The sequence below is a fragment of the Phacochoerus africanus genome, chromosome 1 (genome assembly GCF_016906955.1).
Source record: "Phacochoerus africanus isolate WHEZ1 chromosome 1, ROS_Pafr_v1, whole genome shotgun sequence".
In the NCBI taxonomy this organism is placed as follows: domain Eukaryota; kingdom Metazoa; phylum Chordata; class Mammalia; order Artiodactyla; family Suidae; genus Phacochoerus; species Phacochoerus africanus.
Genome location: NC_062544.1, coordinates 201,982,041 through 201,996,430, shown reverse-complemented (window position 1 = coordinate 201,996,430; position 14,390 = coordinate 201,982,041). Strand labels below are relative to the sequence as shown.

The following is a 14,390-nucleotide window of genomic DNA, read 5'->3' as shown; positions in this document are numbered from 1 at the left end:
TGAACAACTTCTTACAGGGCTCCAGTGGGGGGAGAGGGAGGGCAGGCCAATAGAAAGCAGCCACCAGAGAACCCAGGAAAGCCTGGGAGAGTGGTGAGAATTCTCAGGTGTGCTCTGTCTCAGAATAGGAGGGAAAGCTGGCTCAGATGGAAAACTGCTGCTAATCTCAGACCCAGAGATCTGAAAACCCTAGGCATCCTCCTCCTGGGGAAACCCAGCCACCCTTCCTAAGATTACCTGGAGTGGGACTCCTAGAGCCCTCAGGGCAGACACTAATTAGACTTCTCAAATGAGACCTCACATGTATTGCCCCAAGCAAACTGTTAAAGTGGTTAGTGCCTCATAATTATAGTCAGGTTGCTAAAAATAAGTGATTTTCCCCAACCATATCCAAACAAGAAATCAATTATCTGGCTGGTCTATTTGGATTTTGGCAAAACCATATCCCACCCTTGCAGAACTTATTGCACGCCATCCTTCCATGTGGATGGTGCAGTCACCACAAATGGGGAAGATGATGCAAGACATTTTTCATTCATGCAAAACATATGTATGTATATATGAATATTTGCCCTGAAAGGAAACTTTCTATGACTGGAACTGATTGGGTTCTCTGTATTTGTTTCATATAAAAATGAAGCCCCTGATGTGGAGAACCTGCAACTCTCATGTAGTGCTGATGGGACTGTAAAGTGTACAGCTGCTTTGACAAACAGCTTGGCAGTTTCTCAAAATGTTAAACACAGAGTTCTCATGTGACCCTGCAGTACATTCCTAGGCAAAGACCCAAAAGAAATGAAAGCATATGTCCACACAGAATTTGCAAAGGAATGTTTGTAGCAAAAGCGTGTATTTCAATAAAGTTTTTAAAAAGCCATCTCTAGGAGTTCCCATCATGGCTCAGCAGTAACAAACCCAACTAGGATCCATGAGGACTAGGGTTAAATCCCTGGCCTCGCTCAGTGGGTTAGGACCCGGCATTGCTGTGAGCTGTGGTATAGTGACAGATGAGGCTCAGATCCTGCATGGCTGTGGCTGTGGCTGTGGCCGTGGCCGGCAGCTGTAGCTCCAATTGCACCCCTAGCCTAGGAACCTCCATATACTGTGATTGCTGCCCCCCAAAAAGAGAAAAAGACATATCTAGGCATAAGCTAAAAATATCTGAAAGTTACTTGTGAAGGTAAAATAACATAAATGTACGGAGTTCCTGTCGTGGCTCAGTGGTTAATGAATCTGACTAGGAACCGTGAGGTTTCGAGTTCGATCACTGGCCTTGCTCTGTGGGTTAATGATCCGGTGTTGCCATGGGCTGTGGTGTAGGTTGCAGGCGAGGCTCTGATCCGGCGTTGCTGTGGCTGTGGTGTAAGCTGGCAGCTGAAGATCCGATTCGACCCCTAGCCTGGGAACCTCCATGTGCTGCAGGAAGCGGCCCTAGAAAAGACAAAAAGAAAAAAAAAAAAAGACAAAGAAACAAACAAACCCATAAATGTAGAATTTCAGCTGTAATATGATTTGATTGTGGTGGAATCCAGACAATGTAAAAAGGGCAATGTACAAAAATAGTTCTACCTAAAAATTCTGAATCACGTTTTAAAGACTGAAGACCTGATTTTAATTTGGTTACATTTCCTTATATCTTTCAAAAGCTTCTAAGTGCTTAGTAAGTTCAATACTGAGGTATTTTGATTTTTTGTTTATTGTTTTAAAATTGGCCTTCCATACTACAGCTCTCTGTTATGACAGGATAAATAATTATACTAGAGCTGAGCGTATTTGACAGAATTTTTTATATCCTTTAATTTTCTTGATGGTATTTACTTGTATTATCCTTTGCTGGCTTTTATCATGATTTTTTTCTGGCTTCCTGTTTTACGACCCATCTGTTCTAGAAATGCCCTCAGGCAAGAGGTTCCTGACTGTAATAAGAGGCCCCTGGTGGCCTAGATGAAGCCAAAATAAATAATATTGCATATGTGTCAGATTTCAAAAACCAATTACTGTCCACGGAGTGCTGTCCTGTTGACCCTAATGTTAAAAGTCTTATTCATCCTTCACCAGGGGCACCCAATGGCAGATTGTGGGATGTTGCCCCTGAAATCAGATCTCAGATTCTTCCACTACAAATGAGCAGGGGATTTTAGTTAGATCGAACTTCTGTAAATTGACCTTGGCAGTGAGACATGCTGCATGCATAATAACTTTTATTCTCAAACACCTTCAAACTCTTACATACATGGTCATAATGTTTTTCCTTCCATACTGATAAAATGCCTTATTCATATGTCCAGGGTAAACTCCCAAGTTTGGTGCCCTGAACTAAGCAGCAGATAATGTCAAAAACAGTCATAAATGTGCCTTGAGAAGGTTGTTCACATGATAAAATGACCAAAAGGAGGGGAAATTGTCAGGGAATTTTCTCTGCTGCTTCTTGTTCCCTTCACTATAGATAACACCAAGTGGAGAATTTGAGGAGTCAGAGTTTGTGTATAGAGTGAGTTTGGATCTTCATGGCCCAAAATGTAGGCAGTCTAATTTAGAGCTTAAAAAACAAATACTAAATTGGGAATTATAGCTGGAGTTGTTGTTGTTGTTTTGATTCAACTCTGTTTGTACAATGTTGACATTTATATTTTGTTTAAAAGATTAAGTTCTGCAGCAGGCTAGGGTTCAAAAGCTGTGCCTCTCCTGGTCCCCCTCCATCAACACTTCTCTCCTTTGGTAACTCTCCTTTTAGATGTGGCATACACAACTGCTTGGCAGACTTCAGATCCAACCCTTTCTCCCTTGCCTTCATCTATAGAAGCCAGAAATTTCAACGTTCAGTTTCTGACCCTCCCTTGCAGCCAGGAGTGACCATGTGACTCAGTTCTAGCCAAGAAGATGAAACCACAAATTCAATGAATAAAAAGAGAGACTCCCAAAGAAAAGGAAGAGTTGTAGCTGGTCCTGCCTTGGCTCCTCTGCCCCCTGCTTCCTGCCTTGAATTTGGATGTGGTGCCTGAAGTACAGCAGCCATCCTTCAACCATGGAATTACAAGCCAACACCTTACAAATGGGACAGAAAGAAAGCAGGAGCCTTGGCCTTTTATCGTGGTACCAGGCCTGGACTGCCAACTTGCTCTGCAAGAAAAATATCACGTGTTTGTTTAAACAACTTGTGGCCAGGCTTTCTGTTATTTGCAGTCTACCACATTCCTGTATAACACATGAGATTTCTTCAGTGTGTTTTTTGCCTTGTTCTCAATCTCTACCCCAGGCTCCTCTTTCTCTGCCTATGCCTGAACCCTGAGGTTTCTATGTCTTCTTTCTTTGGTCTGTTCTCATTTCTTTATTTTTCTTGCCTTTTTTTTTTTTTTTTTTTTAGGGCTACACCCGAGGCATGTGGAGGTTCCCAGGCTAGGGGTCCAATTGGAGCTACAGCCACCAGCCTACGCCAGAGCCACAGCAACACCAGATCCGAGCCGTGTCTGTGACCTACACCACAGCTCACAGCAACGCCGGATCCTTAACCCACTGAACGAGGCCAGGGGTCGAACTCGAGACCTCATGGTTCCTAGTCAGATTTGTTTTCGCTGTGCTATGACGGGAACTCCTCTCAGTTCTTTTTCTTTTTTTTTTTTGGTCTTTTTTTTTAGCTATTTCTTGGGCCGCTCCCTCGGCATATGGAGGTTCCCAGGCTAGGGGTCGAATCGGAGCTGTAGCTGCCGGCCTACGCCAGAGCCACAGCAGCCAGACCCACAGCAACGCAGGATCCAAGCCGCGTCTGCCACCTACACCACAGCTCACGGCAGCGCCCAGATTGTTAACCCACCGAGCAAGCTCAGGGACCGAACCCGCAACCTCATGGTTCCTAGTCAGATTCGTTAACCACCGCGCCACGACAGGAACTCCCGCCTCTCATTTCTTGAATAATTTTCTCCTCGTGTACAGCTTCAATGCCCTTTACATACTAATGAGTTCCAAATCTAGACCATGAACTTGGGCCTCCATTCTGAACCTGGACCATTATTGTGAAGTCCCTTTAAGACATTTCCCTTTGCATGGACCTGAAGCAAATTCAACCTATCCGTAATTAAACTCATTTTTTCCCCATCCAAGCCTTTCTCCTTTCTTACTTTTTTTTTTTTTTTGCCACCCCATGGCATTTAGAGTTCTTGGGCTAGGGGTCAGATCCAGGCCACAACCCATGCAGCAGCTGCAGCAATGCTAGATCTTTTAACCCACTGCACTAGGGGCCAGGAATGGAACTTGCATCCTGGCACTGCAGAGACACTGCAATCCTGTTGTGCCGCATTGGGACCTCCCATTCTTATCTATTTTGGCTAGTAGTTTCAGCACTCCTTTATCTAAGATAGAAACTTTGGACTCTTCCACTCCTTATTTACCTACACAGGTCATATCCAATTAGTCTCCGGGTGTTACTGAATCCATCTCCTGAATTCCTCTTAGGTCAGCTCTCTCTCCTTATTCCCTCAGCCATTGCCCTGGCCCAGGTGCCCACCCTCTCCCGCAATGTACTCCCGGCCTTGCTTTGGCTGTGCTCTGCGCCGCCCCCCACACACTCTCCCTATCTAGCGCATCTCAATTGCTGTGCCGACTTTCTACAAAACCTCTGCTCACTTCATTCCACTGTTTAAAATACCTCCCAGGGCCTGCCCCTATTGCCAGTCGTTCTCACATTTTACTGTGCATCCACATTACCTGAAGAACCTGTTCAAACCTGGATCACTGGGCCCCTTCTCCAGAGTTTCTGATTCAGTAGGTCTGGGGTGGGTCCTAAAATGTGCATTCCTAACAAAGTTGGGATGGTGCTGATCAGGCATCACATTTTGAGAACCAATGGCCTAGGCTAAAATTAAAACTCATTAACATCCGGTGAAAGATCCCTTACTACCTACCTTCCGGGTTCCTGGCTACAGCTCACCGCATTCCTTATGTTTTTTCTGAAGTCACCGTCCACTCTCACGTCCAGGTCTGGACTCATTCTCTTCCGCCTGCCTGGGGTACACATCTGCCTTCATACTCTTTGAAAACTCCCTGCCAGTTCTTCAAGGAAAGACCAGATCTGGGCTTCCCTTCTGAAGAATTCATTTACTACTTCCTCTCCTTTCCTTTGGCACCTCATACACAGGGTCCTTAGAGTCTTACTACTTAAATGTGGTCCGCAACCAACAATAGCGCCATCACCTGGGAGCTTGTTAGAAATGCAGAGTTTCAAGCTCCACCCCAGACCGACTTACTGAGTCAGAATCTACAATTTAACGGGATCCCCAGGTGATTCCTGTTCTACCTTAAGTGTGAGAAACAGTGTTGTGCAGGGTCTTGCACTAGGCATTGATAGATGCTCTGCTGTAAGCATTTCTTCTTTTTTTTTATGGCCACTCTCGAGGCATATGGAAGTTCCCAGGCCACAGATTGAATAAGCAACCCCAGATTTTTTTTTTTTTTTTGTCTTTTTAGGGCCACACCTGCAGCATATGTAAATTCCCAAGCTAGGGGTCGAATCGAAGCTTTAGCTGCCAGCCTGCACCACAGCCACAGCAACGCCAGATCCTTAATCCACTGAGCAGGCCAGGGATTGAACCCTAGCCCCCATGTATACTAGTCAGGTTCCTTACCACTGAGCCATGACTGAAAGTCCAACAACCCCAGCAACCCCAGATCTTTAACCCACTGCACTGGGCTGGGGATTAAAGCTGCACATCTGCAGCGACCTGAGCCAATGCAGTCAGATTCTTAACCCTCTGTCTCTATAAATTTGCACATTCTTGGTGTTTCATATGAATGGAATTACATAATAGGTGGCCTTTTGTGACTGGTTTCTTTCACTTTGCATAATGCTTTTAAAATTCAGCCACATTATAACACATATGAGGGCTCTGTTCCTTTTTTATTCTGGATAAAATTTCACTTTTTTATTTATCCATTCATCTGTTGATAGACATTTGAGTTGCTTCCACCTTTTGGCTATTACAAATAATGCCATTATAAAAGTTGATGCATAAGTTTTTGCGTGGACCTATGTTTTTATTTCTCTTGGGTGTTTACCTAGGAGTTGGGTTATATGCTAACCGTATGTTTGACTTTTTGAGGAACAGCCAAACTGTTTTTAAAGCAGCTGTACCATTTTAAGTACTTAGCAGCAATGAACGAGGATTCCATTTTTTTCCATATCCTTGTCAACATTTGCTATTATCTGTCTTTTTTTTTTTTTGTCTTTTGTCCTTTTATGGCCGTACCCGTGTCATATGGAGGTTCCCAGGCTAGGGGTCTAATGGGAGCTGTAGCCGCCAGCCTACACCATAGCCACAGCCACGCCAGATCCGAGCCACATCTGTGACCTACACCACAGCTCACAGCAACGTCGGATCCTTAACGCACTGAAAAAGGCCAGGGATCGAACCTGAACCTCATGGTTCCTAGTCGGATTCATTTCCACTGTGCCACGACGGGAACTCCTATGTCTTTTTTTTAAAAATAAAATATATTTTAAAAAAATCACTGTAAACCAGCTATAATGGAAAAAATAAAAATCATAAACAAACAAAAAAACAAAAAACGTTATGGCTGCACCCACAGCACATGTAAGTTTCCAGGACAGGGACTGAATCTGAGCCTTGGCTGAAACCTATGCAGCAGCGGCGGCAACACCAGATCCTAAACCCACTGTGCCAGGCTAGGGATCAAACGTGCACCTCCATACTGCTGCAGTCAGATTTTCAACCCACAGAACAGTAGGAACCCCTTTTTTCATTTTTTAAATGTTTTATTGAGGTACAGTTGATTTACAATATTGTGATAATTTTTGCTGTACAACAAAATGATTCATTTGTACCTATACACATATCCATTCTTTTTCAGACTGTTTTTGAAGCCAGTCTTTGAGATTTATTCGATCCTAGGAGGGGTCTTCTCTTGTTCTCACTGGTAAACCAACTGGCCCATGGTGTCCTTTGTTGATCTCTTGGTCCCACCAGCCTCTTCTTAACTGCTTTCAGGAACTCCCTTAAGCTTGAACATCATCCTGTCTGTCTGAAATAAAGTCAGTCAGCTTTACAAGCAGCGTGCTGTGCTGGGGTGGTAGCCTCAGATCTACTCCATCTGCCTTTTTTTGTGTGTGGAACCTCTGATGTGGCAGTGGAGCTGGCCTGCAGGAAGGGTGCCTCTACCTCTCCATGATACTCACCTGGGAATTAGCCTGGGCAACATGGAGCCCTGGGGGCCTGCCCCTCCCACAGAGACAACCTTGCCTGGGAGCAGGGGAGCAGGAGCCCCATCTTCTTGACCACACCCACTTGGGGTGTTGCTTCTGTCATATTGAGTTGGGGGGAGAGTGAGGTGGAGTGTGTGTGGGGGTGGCTTAAGTGCTACAGACTCTGTTCTTACTAAGTTTCAGCAGGTTTTCATGAGTGCATGTTTCTGCACTTACTATATGCCCTTAGGATAATTTCTAGAGATTTTAAATGTTGTTTTTAAAAGAATTTTTACCAAGTGCAGTTGTTTTGCTGAGGTGTTGGCCCGTGAAACTCTTCACACCACTATTCTGGAAGTAATTTATATATATTTTGATAAAAATGTGTTCCTTGCAGATGTGGAGTTAGGGGTACAGGTGGGGTTTAGGGACAGCAATAGCAGAGTAAGTCAGAGTAAAAAATTGGGCAGTGATCCATTAGGACTTCCAGTTAGCATAACAAGAGAGAAGCAGTCGGAGTGAACCAAAGCAGGGATCACTAAATAACCCCTTTTCCTTTCCTATAGATTATCAGTTAAATAAATATTCATTAGTTAATCTGGGCCAGACACTTTGGCAGGACCTGGAGATAGAGTTAGGTTAACAAGACAGATTTAGTCCTTGCTCTCAAGGAGTGAAAAATAAATCTATTTGGGGAATAAGAAAAGGCTTCATAGATGAGGTAGCATTTGATCTGGACTCAGAAGCAAGGAGGGGGTTGCTACCAAACCTAAATTTATTCAGAAACCCAAAACCTAAGGATAAGATCAGGGAAAGTCACTGTTATGTCAGATGCCAGGAAATCTTTTAAAATATGATTTAACACATATTGATGAGATTTTCCAATTCTAGTCAAATTCAAAACTGGGCTTTTTTCCATTGGCACTCCACCTTCTAGCAATCTTCTCTCTCCTTTCACTTTCCCGAGACCTTGGGCTTTCCAAAACTATCTACTAAGGTATCTTATACCAGCTGGTCCTCTCCCCTGGACTGGATTCTTGGCTAGATCCTTGGATCTCACCGAATAAGAGATGGTTCCTGATTTTGAAGAGTCCATAGTCTAGGCTAGGAAGGTAACGGATCAAGTAAACAGAAACATACTCTCATAGAGGTATAAAAAGGAGGTACTGGGGGCACACGAGAGCTCATCTAACTCACACTGAGATGAGAAGAGGGTGAGCATGGAAGCTCCCCTAGCTCTTTCAGGAAATGTGGGGGAGATAGCCAGAGACCAGGCATTCTAAGAGAAAGAAGCCAAAGCAGAGAGATGGGTAAGCCCATGAAACATTCCTTCTCTCCCCCACCCCACCCAAGGTTTGGGGAATTCCATATTGTATTTATTTTGGCAAGAAACAAAGCCTTCCTCTCTGTAAGCAATTCAGCTCTCTCTCCCACTCCCTCTCCCTTCCCCGCTTCCTAGGCCTTAGCAGCCAGCCAGGTACATGAACTCATGTCAGCAAACTGATCACTTCCACCAGGGATTTCAGTCAAGGAGTAAGTGAGGCAAAGATAAACTGAATAGCATGGTGGGTAGGTAGGGATGTTATTTCTGCTAAAAGGTCTTTGTGTGTGTCCTGGCTCTCTGGAGCTGCCCCAGTTTCTGCCTATTTTCCATGAGTGACACTTGGCTCTCCCATCAACTCTGTGAGATTCTGTTTCCTCCCAGTAAATTCCCTATTCAGATAGAGTTATTTTAGTCGCATGCCAACAAGGAACTCTGAACTTAGGCAAACCACTTAGCATGTATGGCTGTTCCATACAAGAGAGGATGAAGGTCTGAACCAAGGCATTGGTAGGGAGGACAGAAAGGTAGGTAGATAGAGAGATAGATAGGTAGATAGATAGGTAGATAGATAGATCGATCGATCGATCTAGAGATAAAGAGGAAGAGTTCCTGGCTCAAGGTAGGTACTTAATAAATATTTGAATACATAATTGAATAATAGAAAAATTACTTTTAGATTTCTGGCGTTGATAAGCAGTCAATTCCGTTAACTTAAGGGAAAAATACAAAATAAAAGTTTTTGGAGAAAAAGGTTTATTTATTTATTTATTTATTTATTTATTTATTTATTTTTGTCTTTTGTCCTTTTAGGGCTGCACCTGCAGCTTATGGAGGTTCCCAGGCTAGGGGTCCAATCGGAGCTGTTGCTTGGCCTACACCAGAGCCATGGCAGCACCAGATCGGAGCCGCATCTGTGACCTATACCACAGCTCACGGCAATGTTGGATCCTTAACCCACTGAATGAGACCAGGGATTGAACCCTCAACCTCATGGCTCCTAGTCCAATTCGTTTCCGCCAGGCTATAATGGGAACTCCAGAGAAAAAGTTTTTTGAGTTTCAGATTCCAATAGTCCCATATTAAGGACTCATACAGAAATTTCTAGAAAAAAGTTGGATATAGGTATCTTGTCAGGGAGGATGAGATTAAGATGGTGAAATAGAAGGAGTGGAGCTCAACTTCTCTCCTAAAAACAACAAAATTTACAAACAAATACTGAGCAATCGTCAACCAAATGGACCAGAAACTTTCAAAAAGATATCCTATTCCAGGGAGTTCCCATTGTGGCTCAGAGGTTAATGAATCCGACTAGGAACCATGAGGTTGAGGGTTTGATCCCTGGCCTTGCTCGGTGGGTTAAGGATCCGGCATTGCCGTGAGCTGTGGTATGGGTTGCAGATGCGGCTTGGATCCCGAGTTGCTGTGGCTCTGGTGTAGGCCAGCAGCTACAGCTCCGATTGGACCCCGAGCCTGGGAACCTCCATATGCCATGGGATCAGCCCAAGAAATGGCCAAAAAGAGCCAAAAAAAAAAAAAAAAGATATCCTACTCCAGAGAAAAAGAGGAGGCCACATCAAGAGGTAGGAGGGGCAATTACGTGATATAAGCAACCCCGTACCTCCCAGATGGGAAGCCCCACAGACTGGAAAGTAATTGTTTCACAGAGAATCACCTACAGAAGTGAAAGTTCTGAGCCCCACATCAAACTCCCACGTGTGGGGATCTGGCACTGGGAGAAAGAGCCCTTGGAGCATCAAGGCCGGTGGGGCTTGTGTGCAGGAGCTCCACAGGACTGGGGAAAATGGAGACCCCATTCTTAAAAGGCATACACAAACTGTCACGTGTGCTGGGTCCCAGGGCAAAGCTAAGTCTCCATAGGAATCTGGGTCAAACCTGACTGTAGTTCTTGGAGGACATCCTGGGAAAACAGGGGTGAATGTGGCTTGTTGTAGGGGAAGGACATTGGAAGTAAAGCTCTTGGGAATATTCATCAGCATGCCTTTCTCGGAGGTGGCCATTTTGGGAAAATCTGGCTCCAGCCATCAGCACTGAGAAGCCCCAGGCCAAACAACAATCCAGGTGGGATCACAGCCCCGCCCCTCAGAAAACAGGCTACCTAAAGACCCTCAGGCACACAGCTGCCCTTAATCTCACCCAGAGACAAAGCCACACCCACCAGAGGGAAAGGAATCAGCTCCACCTAACAGTGTGCAGGCATCAGCCCCTCCCATCGGGAAACCTACAGCAAGCCCCCATAGTGACTTCAGCCACAAAGGGGACAGACACCAGAAGTAAGAGAGGCTACAATTCTATTGTTTGTCAAAAGATCACCACACCAAAAACCTTTAAAAGTGAAAAGACAGAGAACTATAACTCAGATGAGGGAGAAAGGAAAAAACCCAGAAAAGCAGCTAAGTGATAAGGAGATTCTCAGCCTCCAGGAAAAAGATTTTAGACTGTTGATGCTGAAGATGATGCAAGACATTGGAAATAAACTGGAGGCAAAGATGGATGACTTACAGGAAACACTGAGCAAAGAGATGCAAGATATAAAACTTAAACAAGAAGAGATGTAAAATACAATAACTGAAATAAAAAATTCATTAGAAGCAGCCAATAGCAGAATACAGGAGGCCGAAGAAGGAATAAGTGAGGTGAAAGACAGATTAGTGGAAATTATGGATGCAGAACAGAAAAGAGAAAAAAGATTGAAAACAAATGAAGATTGTCCCAGAGAACTCTGAGACAATGATAAATGCACCATCATATGTATTAACAGGGGTGCCAGAAGGAGAAGAGAGAAAGAAGGGGACAGAAAAAATATTCCAAGAGATAATAGCTGAAAATTTCCCTAACATGGGAAAGGAACCACTCACTCAAATCCAGGAAGCACAACAAGTACCATATAAAATAAACCCAAGGAGGAATACCTCAAAACACATATTAATCAAAATGACCAAAATTAAAGACAAAGAGAAAATCTTGAAAGCAACTAGGGAAAAGAAACAAATAACATACAAGGAAACCCTGATAAGGTTATTGGCATATTTTTCAGCAGAAACTCTGCAGGCCAGAAGGAAGTGGCATGACATACTTAATGTGATGAAAGGAAAAAACCTCCAACCAAGGTAACTTTACCCAGCAAGGCTCTCATTCAGATTTGAAGAAATCAAAACCTTCACAGATAAGCAAAAGCTGAGAGAATTCAGCAACGCTAAATCAGCCTTACAGCAAATACTAAAGGAACTTCTCTAGACAGAAAAGAAAAGGCCACAACCAGAAACAAAAATACCATAAATGACAAGGCTCACCAGTAAAGGTATACATACATACAGTAAAGATACAAAATCATCCATGCACAATTATGCCACCAAATCAGAAATCGTGAGAAGAGGAGGGTACAAATGCAGGACACTGGAGATGAACTTGCAATTAAGAGACCAACAACTTAAAACAATCTCTTATATATAGAGACTCTTATATCAAAACTACAGAATAACTGCAAACCAAAAATCCACAATTGATACACAAATAAGAAAAATCAACTCAAATACAACACTAAAAATAGTCATCAAAACAGAACAGGAGAGAACAAGAGAAGAAGGGAAGAAAAAAGAGCAACAAAAACAAATCCAAAGCAATTAATAAAATGGCAATAAGAACAAACATATCAATAATTACCTTAAATGTTAATGGACTAAATGCCCCAACCAAAAGACATAGACTAGCTGAATGGATACAAAAACAAGAACCATATATATGCTGTCTTCGAGCGACCCACTTCACTTCTAGGGACACATACAAATTCAAAGTGAGAGGATGGAAGAAAATATTCCATGCAAATGGGAATCAAAAGAAAGCTGGAGTAGCAATACTCATATCAGAAAAAATAGGCTTTAAAATGAAGACTATTTTAAGGGACAAGGAAGGTCACTACATAATGATCAAAGGATCAATCCAAAAAGAAGATATAGCAATTTTAAATATCTATGCACCCAACATAGGTTCACCACAATATATGAGGCAACTGCTAAGAACCTTAAAAGGACAAATCAACAATAACATAATAATAGTGGGGGACTTTAACACCCCACTTACAGCAATGGACAGATCATCCAGACAGAAAATCAATAAGGAAACACAGACCCTGAAAGAAGCATTAGACCAGATGGACTTAATAGATATTTATAGGACAGTCCATCCAAAAGCAACAGAATACACATTCTTCTCAAGTGCACATGGAACATTCTTTGAGACTGATCACATCCTGGGCTACAAATCAAACCTCAGGAACTTTAAGAAAGTTGAAATCATATCAAGCATCTTCCCCAACCACAACACTATATGACTGGAAATCAACAACAAGAAATAAACTGCAAAAAACACAAACATGTGGCGACTCAACAACATGCTACTAAATAACCAATGGATCACTGAAGAAATCAAAGAGGAAATTTAAAAATACCTAGAAGCAAATGATAACAAAGATACGACACTCCAAAACCTACGAGATGCAGCAAAAGCTAAGAGGAAAGTTTACAGCAACACAAGCCCACCTCAGGAAACAAGAAAAATCTCAAATTAACAAGCAAACTTTATATTTAAAGCAGCTCGAGAGAGAACAGACAAGACCTAAAGTTAATAGAAGGAGAGAAATCATAAAGATCAGAGCAGAAATCAATGAAATAGAAACAAAGAAAACCATAGAAAAGATCAATGAAACGAAAAGCTCGTCTTTGAAAAGATCAACAACATTGATAAACCCTTAGCCAGACTTATCATGAAAAAAAGGGAGGACTTAAATCAATACAATTAGAAACGAAAAAGGAGAAGTAACAACGGACATCACAGAAATACAAAGGATCATAAGAGACTACTATATGCAACTATACGCCAATAAAATGGAAAACCTAGAAGAAATGGAAAAATTCTTAGAGAAGTACAATCTTCCAAGCCTAAAACAAGATGAAATAGAAAAGATGAACAGACCAATCAGAAGAACTGAAATTGAAACTATGATTAAAAAACTTCCAACAAACAAAAGTCCAGGACTAGATGGCTTCACAGGCAAATTCTATCAAACATTTAAAGAAGAGCTCACACCTATTCTTCTGAAACTATTCAAAAAATTGCAGAGAAAGGGACACTCCCAAACTCAGTCTATGAGGCTACCATCACCCTGATACCAAAACCAGACAAAGATACCACACAAAAAAAGAAAATTACAGGCCAATTTCACTGATGGACATTGATGCAAAAATCCTCAACAAAATACTGGAAAACCACATCCAATAATACACTAAAAGGATTGTATACCATGATCAAGTAGGATTTATCCCAGGGATGCAAGGGTTCTTCAATATCTGCAAATCAATTAGTGTGATATACCACATTAACAAACTGAAGAATAAAAACCATATGATCCTCTCAATAGACGCAGAAAAAGCCTTTGACAAAATCCAACACCCATTTCTGATAAAAACCCTTCAGAAAGGGGGCGAGAGAGAACCTACCTCAGCATAATAAAGGCCGTATATGACAAACCCATAGCTAATATCATTCTCAATGTTGAAAAGCTGCAAGAATTCCTGCTGAGATCAGGAACAAGACAAGGATGTCTGCTTTCACCAATACTATTCAACATAGTTTTGGAAGTCCTAGCCACAGCAACCAGAGAAGTAAAAGAAATAAAAGGAATCCAGATTGGAAAGGAAGAAGTAAAACTACCACTATTCGCAGATGACATGATACTATACCTGGAGAATCCAAAAGATTCTACCAGAAAACTGTTAGAGCTCATCCATGAATTTGGCAAAGTCACAGGATAGAAAATTAATACACAGAAATTGATGGTACTTCTATATACTAACAATG

General features: G+C 42.4%; 1 protein-coding gene across 1 annotated transcript in view; it reads right to left on the bottom strand.

Moving 5' to 3' along the window:
- Positions 1 to 6,814: 6,814 nt before the first annotated feature.
- Positions 6,815 to 14,390, bottom strand: part of KLHL24 (kelch like family member 24) — a 59,720-nt gene continuing 52,144 nt past the window's right edge. Inside the window, exon 8 of the mRNA XM_047787524.1 lies at positions 6,815 to 7,032. Within this exon, the coding sequence (XP_047643480.1) occupies positions 6,985 to 7,032 (48 nt within the window). The 3' untranslated portion in view covers positions 6,815 to 6,984. The remainder of the gene's footprint in view (positions 7,033 to 14,390) is intronic.